The sequence below is a fragment of the Ambystoma mexicanum genome, chromosome 7p, assembly GCF_040938575.1.
Source record: "Ambystoma mexicanum isolate Mex_15411 chromosome 7p, UKY_AmexF1_1, whole genome shotgun sequence".
NCBI classification, from domain to species: domain Eukaryota; kingdom Metazoa; phylum Chordata; class Amphibia; order Caudata; family Ambystomatidae; genus Ambystoma; species Ambystoma mexicanum.
The window spans coordinates 5393344-5405792 of record NC_090939.1 but is presented as its reverse complement, the minus strand read 5'-3'; the positions used below and the strand labels follow the sequence as shown (position 1 = coordinate 5405792).

The following is a 12449-nucleotide window of genomic DNA, read 5'->3' as shown; positions in this document are numbered from 1 at the left end:
CCTGCATAAAAGGCAAGGCTTTTCGGCTTGGAAGGTAGTGTCGACCACTGGACGAAGGAATCAAAAGAAGAACTTGGAAGAGATGCCTCAACTCCTGGGCCGTTGGTTTGCCCGGTGAAGCCCTGCTGCGCTGAAGCTCCGGATTCGCCTTGACTAGAGAAGCCCTGCAAGGACAAATTCTCCCTTTCAGTTGGTGGCACCAACCAATTCCAAAGTAAGCCCGCCTGGACATCCCCTCTAAGCTGGTTGTATTTCCACTGCAGTCGCTGCTGGAACCGAAGAGCAAGGGAAAGGAACAGCAGATTGTGTGCATTGCTTTAAGTCGGACCCGAGCGCTAGGAAGATCCTCTGGACTTCCCTGATGCAGGACTGACCAAGCCTGAGCCACAACAGAGTGCTGGACCACAGAAAGAGAGAAAGTCTGAAGTGGTATCCAAGAATTGCGGCTTTGCCATTTGCTGTCAGACGCGAGGAGCTGAAACACAGAAGGACCGCTGAATTGAAGTTTATCCATTGCCGTTGCCGACCGTCCCATTGCAGAGCAGGAGTCCCCAGACGCCCCCCCTCTTGTCCCCACGACTGAGGCCCAAGAATAACAAGATCTGCAGAGCTGTACAGGAACAACAGCCAGATGGAACCATTTATTCTAACCAGAGGTACTGTAAAGTCTAAGAGAACTTACCTCTTGTTGTGTAGCCTTGCTTGCTCTCAGTTGAAACCCGTCTTGGTTACCATGCAGAGTTGCTAAAGCTTTGCCCCTCACAAGCCTCCCAGCTTGTGGCCCTTTTAAGTGTCCTATTTTCTACAAACATTTCTAAAAACATTGTGCAAGACTTTTTACCTGCCTGCAAAGAAGATCTTAAGCTCCACTAGACATTGTGCAATTAACATTGGCTGTCCTGGCTCCCTGAGTGACTCTGCTTACATCCGACTCTGCTTTATCTATTCCCCAGGAAAGGGTTCATTTACTGAACATTGGAAGGTTTCAAAAGTACTTACCCGTTTATGAATGATTTGTTAACCTTTGTTGTATTCCTCTATTCTTTCTTTACACCAAACTCAGTATTGCTCTAAACATAGCAGTGATAAATCAATGTCCACATTGTACTACCTATTTAAGTCACCTGAGGGTGTAGGAAGTGTCAATGGGTATCATCTGAACTAAGTGTTTTGAAGTGAATTTTAATGGTTACATAATATAATGCTCTTTTCTGAAGAATGCTTATACAACTAACAGTGAAATGAATTAATTGTTTTACAAAGAAATCTTGAGTCTTATTTGCGTAACTATACAGTGAAACTCTGTACAATATTACTGCTCACACTGACCCCTCTTGAGATAAGCCTAGCTGCTTGACCACACTACCAACCTGTGTAGTTCAGACGGTTGGGGCCCCTATTGCCAGGTGGTCAGGGTTACTGTAGTGCACCCAAAGGATACTGCATACAATCTTGCTGAACAGTAGAGTGTTGCTGAGGTTGACGTATGGAGGCACTAAGGTTGACCCATGGAGGCACTAAGTGATTTGGCCGCTGCCTTAGAGGTCTGCAGCTTCTCCAGACCCTCATCCGCCTTGCTGCCGAACAACCTCAAGCCGTCAAAGGGCATATTGATTAACTTGGCCTGCACATCCACGGCAAAGCCAGATTTTCTCAGCCACGCAAATCTGATTAGCCTGGTGCTAGAAGCCATGGACCTGCTGATGCTGTCAGCAGTGTCCATTCCTGACTGGAGACGCCCCCCCCCCCCCCTACCCCAGTGCCTCCTTCCCATCCTTCACAATAGCCAGGAAGCCGTCTCTCCTCGCAGTGCGGAATGTGTTCAGCCGCCATACCAATGCATTCCCACAGGGTGTAAGTAAACCTAGAAAGGGTGCAGGTTACATTACCAGATTTCAAGGCCATACTGCCCGAAGAAAAGATCTTGCGCCCTGGCGTCCACCCTCTTGTCTATCCAGAGGAATAGATATAGATAGGCCGACTGCTTGGTCGATGTGGCTGCCTGAACCACAAGTAATCCGGATCAATACTGGAAGGCCTATATTTTCTGACAAACTTATTTGCAGCCAAAACTCTTCTCTGCAGGGCTGCATGAAAAGTTAACCCTGGGTCCTTTTGAGGGCCTTGGCTCAGTCGCTCGAAGGCCGGAGAGCTCCTGTTCCAGCCCATGTATTCAATAACTATTTATGAGGCTCATGTAAGGCAAATCAGCATGATCAGCTGGATCAGGCGTGCCAAATTCAAGCTCTGGCGCGGTGTCTATGCCACTAGCTGAATGAAGGCAATCATAAACACCGGTAATATTGGACTCCTGATCAGCAAGTTCTTCAGGAAAAAATGTTGTGCCATAACTCACACCAAAAAGGAGAAGATTCCTCCTTCGAGGCTTGAACTTCCTCATAAATTGGGGCCATGGACTTGAAAGTCTTTCCTGGGCGTGGGTGAAAAGCCTTGTCAGGCAAGGGTAGAGGCCATGAAACGGTCGAAGTGACCAGCGAATGAGTCATCGACAATGGCGTGGAGGACGCTTTTGGCAATGTTGAAGGAACTCTCGATGAAAGCGTCGATGTAGACAACGGTGTCGGCGAAGACTGTTTCGACAGTAGCGCCTATTTACTCGACATAACCTCGATTTGTTTCAAAGGGTGCGAGTCCGATGGAGTCGGCGACTTCGTCGAGTGCATCAACGATTCTCTTTTTCGGAGGCATCAGTGAGATACTTCGTTTGAGACGATACCCTTGACGATTTTATCATCAGATCGGGAACTTGCCGATTTGGTAGTCGGCCTTGCCCGAGTCGTCCAAAGGAGAGACCCAGGCATGGCTTCTGTGTAAATCCTTTGGGGTGAGGAGGGGTGGGTGGGGGTGGTGAGTGTCGAGGCCGCATTCTCAAAGATTTGCAGCATTGCTTTCTTGAAATCATACAATTTTTTGGGAGAATCAGTCTTGGTTGGGCAACCGATAACTTCTGTAGAGGAATCAGAGGAAACGTAAAATGGAGACCGGTCGTCTCTTTTTTGCCCTCTTCGAGAAAGAAGACCGCCTCGACCGACTCCTCGAGTGAGATTTATTTTGGACGTTTTGCGTCGGGACAGATCCCTGACTCTTATTCCTTTTCTAAGTCGCCCTCCCCACAGTCAGTTTACTTCGGCACTCCGAGAGCTTTCTCTGTCATGGCCCGACAGAATCCACAGTCACCTCTTCGATGTTCGGAGCCCAGGCAGACACGGTGGGGGTCGGCAATCAACATTTTTGCCCTGCATTGCTGGCTTGTTTTGAAGCCAGACTTCAGGGTAGAATGGTTAGAAGAAGACATTTTCCTTAGACAACTGAAGCGTGCCATTCACACTCGAAGCAAAGCTTTCGGAAAAACGGAACTGAAGCCAACGGGCACGGCTTGAGCTATTTATGCTACGGATGACAGACGGCGCGACGGCAGCCCGTGAGGGATGTAGATGACAGGACACTGAGCACATTGCCCTCTAGTGAAAATATTTTCAGAAGCAGCAAAGCTGGGTGAAACTAATGTCAAAGATGAGGAATACGTGGGAGGACAATCCATTCGAAAGTGAATATTCTGGTAAACGCTGTATAGTAATTTGTGTACAGGACAAGTGCTGTAGGACAAGCACTGTACAAAGGAAGGGAAGATTCTGGTAAACTATGTATAGCATTTTTTGGAATGCATCAGACCGCCGCCACACCACATTTTTGACTGTCGACTATCTGGTTACTCCCCATCCAGATCAGGAAGCCAGCAGTCCAGCTCAAACAATGCTTGGTAGGGTGCACACTACGACCTGATTATAGCAATTTTGTTAATTTGGGAGTACAATTTTTATTTTTTGGGGGGAAATTAAAGTAAATACTACTAGGGGTGAACTTTTAAATACATACATTGCACCTAGTAATTCATCCAATTGAAAGGAAGCATTTTTAGCCTAAAGTTTTTTCAGACTAGGCAGTAATATTTAAAGCTGCTTCCAGTGGCACTGCTTTGCTGTGTTAGTAAAGCCGCGCTGGTGAAAAGGGGGGGTAAGGAAGACTCCCGCACTGGTGGAAAGGGGGGGTAAGGCAGACCCCCACACTGGTGGAAAGGGGGGGCAAGGCAGACCCCATGCCGGTGGAAATTGGGGGCAAGGCAGACCCTGCACCGGTGGAAAGGGAGACAGGGGGGGAGGGGAGGCAGACCCTGTGCCGGTGGAAAGGGGGGGAGGCAGACCCCTTCACTTGTGGAAAGGGGGGGCAAGGCAGACCCCATGCCGGTGGAAAGGGGGGGCAAGGCAGACCCCACGCCGGTGGAAAGGGGGGGCAAGGCAGACCCCACGCCGGTGGAAAGGGGGGGCAAGGCAGACCCCACGCCGGTGGAAAGGGGGAAGGCAGACCCCGCGCCGGTGGAAAGCAGGGGAGGCAGACCCTGCGCCGGTGGAAAGGGGGGGGCAAGGCAGACACTGCACTGCGCCGGTGGAAAGGGGGGGCAAGGCAGACGCTGCGCTGGTGGAAAGGGGCGGTAAGGCAGACCCCACGCTGGTGGAAATGGGGGGTAAGGACCAAGTTACTTACCTGTAACTGTTGTTCTCCAGCATGGGTCTGGCATGGATTCACATGCTCATGAATAGTCCCAGTCATCAGACTGAATCAGTTTCAGTTTCATTTCTGAACTGTCTTTTTCCTAATAACCAATCACTGGTCTCTGGGTCATACTGCCCCCAGCCAATGACTGCCCTCTACCTAAGCCCCTCCTCTGGCAGCCATCTTCAGATTTGGTAGCACGTAAAGTGGCAGTAAGACCAAGAGAAGAGCTGCAGAGGGGTTGGAGGGAGGGTTCACATGTGAATCCATGCCAGACCCATGCTGGAGAACAGTTACAGGTAAGTAACTTGTTCCTTCTCCAGCATGGGGTCTGGCATGGATTCACATGCTCATGAATATAAGAATACATAGCAGTACACACATGCACAACCACGGGAGGTGGCAAGGCTCAAGATGGGAATAGTTTCTTACCTGTAACTCCATTTCTCCAGCATTGGATCTTTCATGGATTCACATGCTTAGAATATTCCCCGTCGTCAGGCTGGGAACCTGAGGGTTCCCAGCCTGACGACGGGGAATATTCTAAGCATGTGAATCCATGAAAGATCCAATGCCGGAGAATAAGCATTACATCAACTCAACATTAAGCAACTCTTACCTCCTCACCAGGCCCACCTTCAGGGAAACAGGTTGCGCAGCACTGCCTGACTGACCCTGGACTCCTCCCTGGAATCCCGGTTGACACAGTAGAATCTCGTGAAGGTGTGCGTCGACCTCCACGTAGCAGCCCTGCAGATGTCCAGAAGGAGTACACCAGACAAGAACGCTGTGGTGGCAGTGATCGCTCTGGTCGAATGGGCTCTCGGACGGCCGGGCAACGGTTGGTTTGCCAACCGGTGACAGTGCATGAAGCAGCCGGAGAGACATCTGGAAATGAAAGCCTTCGAGAGGGCCTTCCCTTGGTTCACAGGTCCAAAGTTCACAAACAGTTGTGATGTCTTCTGAAGGCTCTTTGTGCGGTCCACGTAGAACTTCAGCGCTCTAGCTACATCCAGCGAGTGCAAAGTCCTCTCAGACGGCAACAAAGGCAACGGGAAGAAAATCGGTAACACCAAGGGCTCGTTGAGATGGAAGTCCGACGGCACCTTGGGCATGAAAGAGGGATACATCCTCAGCACCACCCTCGTCTTGTGGAAAGTCAGGTATGGAAGTTTACAGGAGAGGGCCTGGATTTCTCCCACTCGTGGTGCAGAGGTGATGGCCACAAGAAACACTGTCTTCCACGACAGGAACTTCAATGGTGCCGAATGTAGCGGCTCAAATGGTGGCCCCATGAGCCTGGTCAGCACCACGTTGAGCTCCCACGCCGGGGCCGGAGCCTTCACCGGCGGGAACGATCGGAACAGTCCTTTCATGAACTCCTTCAACAGGCGATGGGACCATAGCGACGAGCGTCCCTGAGTTCTGGTGTAGCAGGAGATAGCCGCCAGCTGAATCTTGATGGAGGCATGCGCCAGCCCCGCCCTGGCTGACGACAGCAGGTACGGCAGCACTTGAGGGCCTGTAATCTGCAGAGGGTTAATCTTCTGTGCATGGCACCAGACAGAGAACCACTTCCATTTGAGTCCATAGCACTTGAGAGTCGAGGATGCCCTGGCCTTTGCAAGCACCTCCTTGCAGTCCGCTGGGATATTGTACCCTTGCAACTCTAGTGCTGCAGGATTCAGGCCTGCAAGTTCAGCGACCCCGGGCGAGAAGGTCCGCGTCCGTCGGCAGTTTGAATGGGGGGATGCTGACATGTCCAGAAGGTCCAGGAACCAGATCTGCCTCGGCCACGCCGGTGCGATGAGGATCATCCTGCACCGGGACCGTCTGAGTTGATTGATGAGTCGCAGCAGCAACGGCAATGGTGGGAATGCATACAGGAACAGGCCGTCCCAGGGGAATGAGAAGACATCGCCCATGCTCCCTGGCTGGGGAAACCTGCTGGCGAACCTCTGGCACTTGGCGTTCATCAACGTTGCGAATAGGTCGATCTGGGGATTGTCCCATCATTGGAATAGGAGATCCACAGTTCCCACTTGTGGCATGAGTGCAGCTCCCTGCTGAGTGAGTCGGTGATGGCGTTCTTTATTCCTGCCAGATGGAAGGGTACCAGAAACATCCCTTGGGCGACGGCCCAGTGCCACAGATCCTTGGTTTCCTTGGATAGGGCTGGGGATCTGGTGCCTCACTGCTTCCGGATGTAGAACATTGTGGTGCTGTTGAAGATCCTTACCACCTTGCTCTTGAGGGACGGAAGGAATGACCTGAGGGCCCAGAACACGGCTCGGAGCTCCAGGCCATTGATGTGAAGTGACCTCTCCTCCGGGAGCCAAAGGCCTCTTGCATGGAGATCTCCGGTGTGTGCTCCCCATCCCTCCAGGGAGGTATTCGTCGTCACCGTCTCCTGATGTGCCGGGGTCTGGAAGTCCATGCCCGCCACCAGATGCGCGCGGGAGCCCCACCACCGGATCGCTTGGTGGAAGGTCTTGTTGAGTGAGATCCTATCTTCGAAGCTGCCCGCCGCTTGCATCCAATGGGCATCAAGAAACTCTTGCAGTAGACGCATCCGCAGCCTGCACAGGCACACGAGGTGGATGCACAAGGACATCATGCCGAGCAGGGACTTGATGGACCTCGCCCTGGCCGCGTCCATGGCTGACAGCCGTCGAACCTTGCCCAAGATGGCCTTCGTCCTTTCCTCTGACGGAGAAGCCAATCGCGCCACTGTGTTGAGCCTGGCTCCCAGGAACAGAGCGACTTGCGATGTTACCAAGTGAGATTTCACGAAATTGATTGAGAATCCCAGATCTGTGAGTAGTTGGATGGTCTTTGCTGTGTGCACGACGGCGAGTTCTCTTGTCTTTGCTCGGATGAGCCAATCGTCCTGGTAGGGGTAGACATGGATCCCCTGCAGGCGCAGCCGGCCCGCCACTGGTGCTAGGCACTTGGGGAACACCCTGGGCGCCGACTTCAATCCAAAGGGAAGGGCCCTGAACCGATAGGGTCGCCATTGGACCACGAATCGCAGGAACTTTTGATGTCCTTTTAGAATGGGGATGTGAAAGTACGCATCCTCCAAGTCCAGTGACTATAGGAAGTCGCCTTCCTCCAGCTGTCCCAGCACGTGCTGGAGGGTGACCATCCAGAACTTCTGTACTTGTTTAGACGACGAAGGTCCAGGGTTGGCCGCCATCTGCCGGTCTTCATCCTTACGAGGAAGTATCGTGAGTACACTCCAGAGCCCCGGAGCCTCTTTGGGATGAGTTTGATGGCTCCTTTTTTAGCATTGCTCGTACCTCCAGAAGAAGTTGAGGGATGTGGTTTAGCTTCCTGGTCGCAGGTGGAATATGGGGACACTTCCTTAGAAATTCCAGAGTGTGCCGGCGGGCCAGGGCATCCAGCACACAACGGTCGGTGGAGATGGACTCCCACACGCTGACGAACTTCGCCAGCCGGCCTCCCACCGGTGTGCTCAGGTGGGGGCCCGACGCTACGGCCGGTTCAGTCCTGCTTGGCCGCGGTCTTGCCGCCTTGGCGACAACGAGATGCTCCCGTCTTGCCGCATCCTCTGTAGGCCTCCTGAGACGAGGAGCGGGCCACCAGGCGGTACGGCGAGGAGCCGCCGCTGATACCTTTGGAGGCACCTTGCTTGCCTCTGGTGTTCCAAAAGGTCGGCCGTCGCTGTTGAAGAACGCCCAAGGCCCGAGCCGTCTACGTGTCTGCCTTGATGGCCTGCAGTGACTCGTCCACTGTCTTGCCGAACAGGTTGTTCCCGTCGAAGGGCATGTCCAGAACCCTCGCCTGGACGTCCTGTCGGAAATCGCTCGCCTTGAGCCAGCCGCGCCGATGAAGGCAAACGCTGTTGCCCATCTGGCAAAAACAGGTGCCCGCAACGTCCGTGGCCACTGTGATGGCATGGTCCGAGGCCACCTCGCCTTCCTGTAGGATCTCCAGGGCCTCAGCCCTCTTGTCCAGGAGGAAGTCCAGCAGGGGAGTGATCTTAAACCACAGCTCCCTGTCGTAGCGTGCCACAACCGCGAGGACGTTGGCCGCTTTAAACGTCGTCGCAGACGAGATGACCCGCCGTCCTATGGCGTCCAGTTTCTTCCTCTCACCGTCCAGTGGGGAAGTCGAAGTTGAAGTTGAAGCCGTCACCCTGGCCGCTTTCTTCTTGACCGCTGCGGAAACAACCAAATCCGGAGACGGCTGAGCCCTAAGGCACATGGGGGCGGAGTCCGGGTCCCGGTACTTCTTCTCGTACCGGTCTCTTAGCAGGAGCCGTGGAGGGGTTCTTCAGGAGCGTCAGCTCCTCGTCCCAGATGTCGTCCAGTAATGGAACTGAGAGGACCGTCTTCCTCTTGGCCTCACGCTGTTGGTAGAGGAACCCTTCCTTCTTCTGTTCTTCGGGGCAGAGCTGGAAAAGTGATCATGGCGTGGAAAGAGCCGATTTCGTCAGGCGGGGAGGTCCGAGGGGGTGGTGAAGGAAGGTCCATGTCATCCATCCCCGTTGTCGCCGTCTCCGTTCCCGTCTCCTCCCTCGGACCAGGAGAAGAAGATGAAGGCTGAGAAGGCCATGAGGGCAGGAAGGGACATGGGGGAGGAGTTCTCCGCTTGCTTGGTGGACTTTCCGACGGTCCAGGCTTCGCTGGATCGTTCGTTGGGGGTAAGGGTAACTATGTCCTTATCTCCGTACACAAGGCCTGAATCGCCATCAAGATTGCCCCCCAAGCTGTCTTTTGGCAAAGGCACCGGCTGCGACGGTTGGGGAAGCAGGCTCCGTCCCCTCCACGGCTCTCGGTTCCTCGTCGGCACTGCCGCCACTTTCTTCGTCTGCCTCATCGGGATACCTCGCATATGACCGGGCCTCCTCGAACTTTTTGTTCAGGATCTTTGCGACGCCTGCAAGCTCCTCTTCAGAGGCTGATTCTGTGTCCATAATAGCCACCGGGTTCCCCCCTCTTTTTCCGCCTGGGGCTTCATTGGGGTCTTATCAATGGGCTGAAAAGAGGATTTCCATCTGCAGTGGCAGGGAAACTCTAGGCCCCCCGAGGTCGCTTCCGCTGAGGTAGCCTCCGCAGGCTTCGCCAGGGCCGCCACAACTCCCTCGATTGAGGCCTTAACCGGGTGAATCAGGGCCTTCACGATCTTGGGCGCGCCTGAGGCCTTCACCTTGGGGGGGGGGGTCACCGCCTCGCTCCCCCTCGGTTGTCTCTGTCGGTTGTCTCTGTCGGGATCGAACAGGACTTCTCCCGAAGCTTACACGAATTCTCCGACTTTCTCTTCCCCGAGCCAGTGCGTTGGCTCGTGGTTGATGGCGTTGGTGATAATGCCCCCTGCCTGGCAGCAGAGGAGCCCAACCGATCGGAGCTCCCGGTGTCCGCAGTGCTTTGCCTTCTGTTGGGCCCCCGTCTCCGAGACTCCCTCAAAGGTCTTAGAACACCGCTTGGACTACTTCTCACCTGCTGCTGGGCTCTTTCCTTCCAGCCAGTTGGTGAGGCAGTTACGACGATCCTTCATAGTCCGTTCCGACATGTTCTTGCAAAACACACAGTCCTTTTCCGCGTGCGTTTTGTCTTCGTGAAGGCATCAGAGGCATCGAGAATGCTCATCCTCCTTGAAAACATTCTGCAATCCGCATCCAGGGAAGCTCCTGAACAGCTTGGATCCGGGCGTCATGTTTCCTTTGTCCTGGGCCATGTCTACTCAGGGTAGGCCTCAAAGATCTTTCGGAATCCTCCAAGAAGTGAAACTCGACGAAAATTTCGCCCTTGAGGGGCATAGGAAATTCCGAAATGGGTCCTCGTTGATTGGAAGTAGAAACAGTGGAGCTTGAGGCTCGATTGACCGAAAAAATGAGGTTAAACTCTTTGAAAAATCGCAAAATGTCGGAAAAGCTCGAGAGCTATAGCACGAGGACTCCCAACACTTGAACGTGCAGTACAAATCTAAAGATGGCTGCCAGAGGAGGGGCTTAGGTAGAGGGCAGTCATTGGCTGGGGTCAGTATGACCCAGAGACCAGTGACTGGTTATTAGGAGAAAGACAGTTCAGAAACGAAAATGAAACTGATTTTTTCTTTACGGGAATTCCCAGCCTGACGATGGGGAATATTCATGAGCATATGAATCCATGCCAGACCCCATGCTGGAGAAGGCAGACCCGAGCTGGTGGAAGGGGGGTGGGGAGGTAAGGCAGATCTGTGCTGGTGGAAGAGGGGGGTAAGGTAGAGCACTTTTCATTGAGCATTTTTTTTTTTTTACTGGACATCATTTTTTGCTGGCGTTGTTTTAAGGTAGCAAAAGTGGCTGTAAGGGTTTATAAAAGCACACCAAGTCCAGTGGTTAAAAACTGCACAAAGAATCGCTACCATCCATCACCTGCGGTGAACAGGTCTGGCACACGCCAGAGCAGGCAAAGCAGCACTGCACTCACTGCCATTACTGCTCACTCCGACCCCAGTGACACCAACACCGCCTTCAAACTCGGAAGCGCTGGCTCAGCCATGCTATGTGGCCGCCATCAGCCGCTGTGTGCATGCAGCCAGGTCCTGCCACTGTACACACTGCTGCCAGTGCTCCCACAAGAACCAAGCATGCCACCCAAGACCCAGCCTGCGACCATGCAGCGGGATCATGGCAAGCAGATGATACAATGAGAAACACTCTGCTTGGGATGCGATCCCACCACAGCACCGAAACCCCCATCCCTACACAGAAGGCCAGCCTGTACACTTCGGCTGCAGGGTTAAGAGGCCGCCGAACGCGGCAGCACGGTTGGTTATACAGGTTTGCCCAATATGGGGCCTCAGGCAGGAGCACACATGAAACTAGACTTCGGGGGCAAGGTTATGAGGCAAGCGGGTTGGCTTTCAGATGTAGAACTTTAGCTGTGCCACGGCAGCCTTCTCTGCACGTACCTTAAGAATAGGCGTGTTATCTTGGCCAGCCTGAAAAACTGCGCGGTTGCACAAGCCAGCCACACGGGCCAGGGCCACCCAAGTGGGAGAGCTTTTGTCAAACGAAGCACCTGGAAAAGGAAAAGATCACAATATGAAAGGCGAACACTATTCAGACAAGGCTAGGAGGCCAGGCTGTTCTGAGACGGTTCATATGCATGCTGTCTGTGCCAGGTGAACAGTCCAGCTACGAGGCCAATAGCAGCCCCTGGGCCTCAACATGGCTGTGTTATCAACTTGTTTGGGAATGCTGATTTCTTGTTAAAGAATGGGCGGGTGCTCTTAAAGTGACAGTTAACCACCACCCCACCACCCCACCCACCCAGGCCTTCTTCATACTAGGTAGACTCCAATACATTTAGCTAGCCCCTCCTCTGCCCCACTCACCGCTCTGGTTCTCACTCGTGTCTGCTTCGTGGATCTGGTTGTCGAACCACATGTGGGCCACAGTCATTCGGTTCTGGGTGAGCGTCCCGGTCTTGTCAGAGCAGATGGTGGAGGTGGAGCCCAGGGTCTCCACGGCTTCTAGGTTCTTCACCAAGCAATTCTTGCGCGCCATTCTTTTGGCAGTGAGGGTCAAGCACACCTGGGATAGAGATTAGACAGCAGTAATTAGGGGGGAGGGGGTCGACCACCTACGCTCATCCTGCAGCCCCGCCTCGACCCAAACTGCCAGAACACATTAAGGAGCAACAGGCTGACAATTGAACTAGAGACCCGCACAACAGTTCCACTTTGAAATCCCTGGTAAGGCATCTTTTCACTTCAGTGTGAAGAGAATCACACAATTCAAGTTAAAGTTCATTTAGGAGCTGGATGTATGGTTTCATTCAAAGGGGGAGGGGGTGGCGGGGAGAGTGGAATCCTGCATGGTAGTGTAGTCAGATATGCCCCAGTGCTCTACCTAGAACTTTGAT

General features: G+C 53.4%; 1 protein-coding gene across 1 annotated transcript in view; it reads right to left on the bottom strand.

Moving 5' to 3' along the window:
- LOC138525604 (sodium/potassium-transporting ATPase subunit alpha-1-like) overlaps positions 1–12449 on the bottom strand; it is a 136380-nt gene that overhangs the window by 67703 nt on the left and 56228 nt on the right. The window contains exons 9-10 of the mRNA XM_069635644.1: positions 11920–12118; positions 11494–11603 (exon numbers count right to left, since the gene is read on the bottom strand). Coding sequence (XP_069491745.1) covers positions 11494–11603; positions 11920–12118 — 309 coding nt within the window. The remainder of the gene's footprint in view (positions 1–11493; positions 11604–11919; positions 12119–12449) is intronic.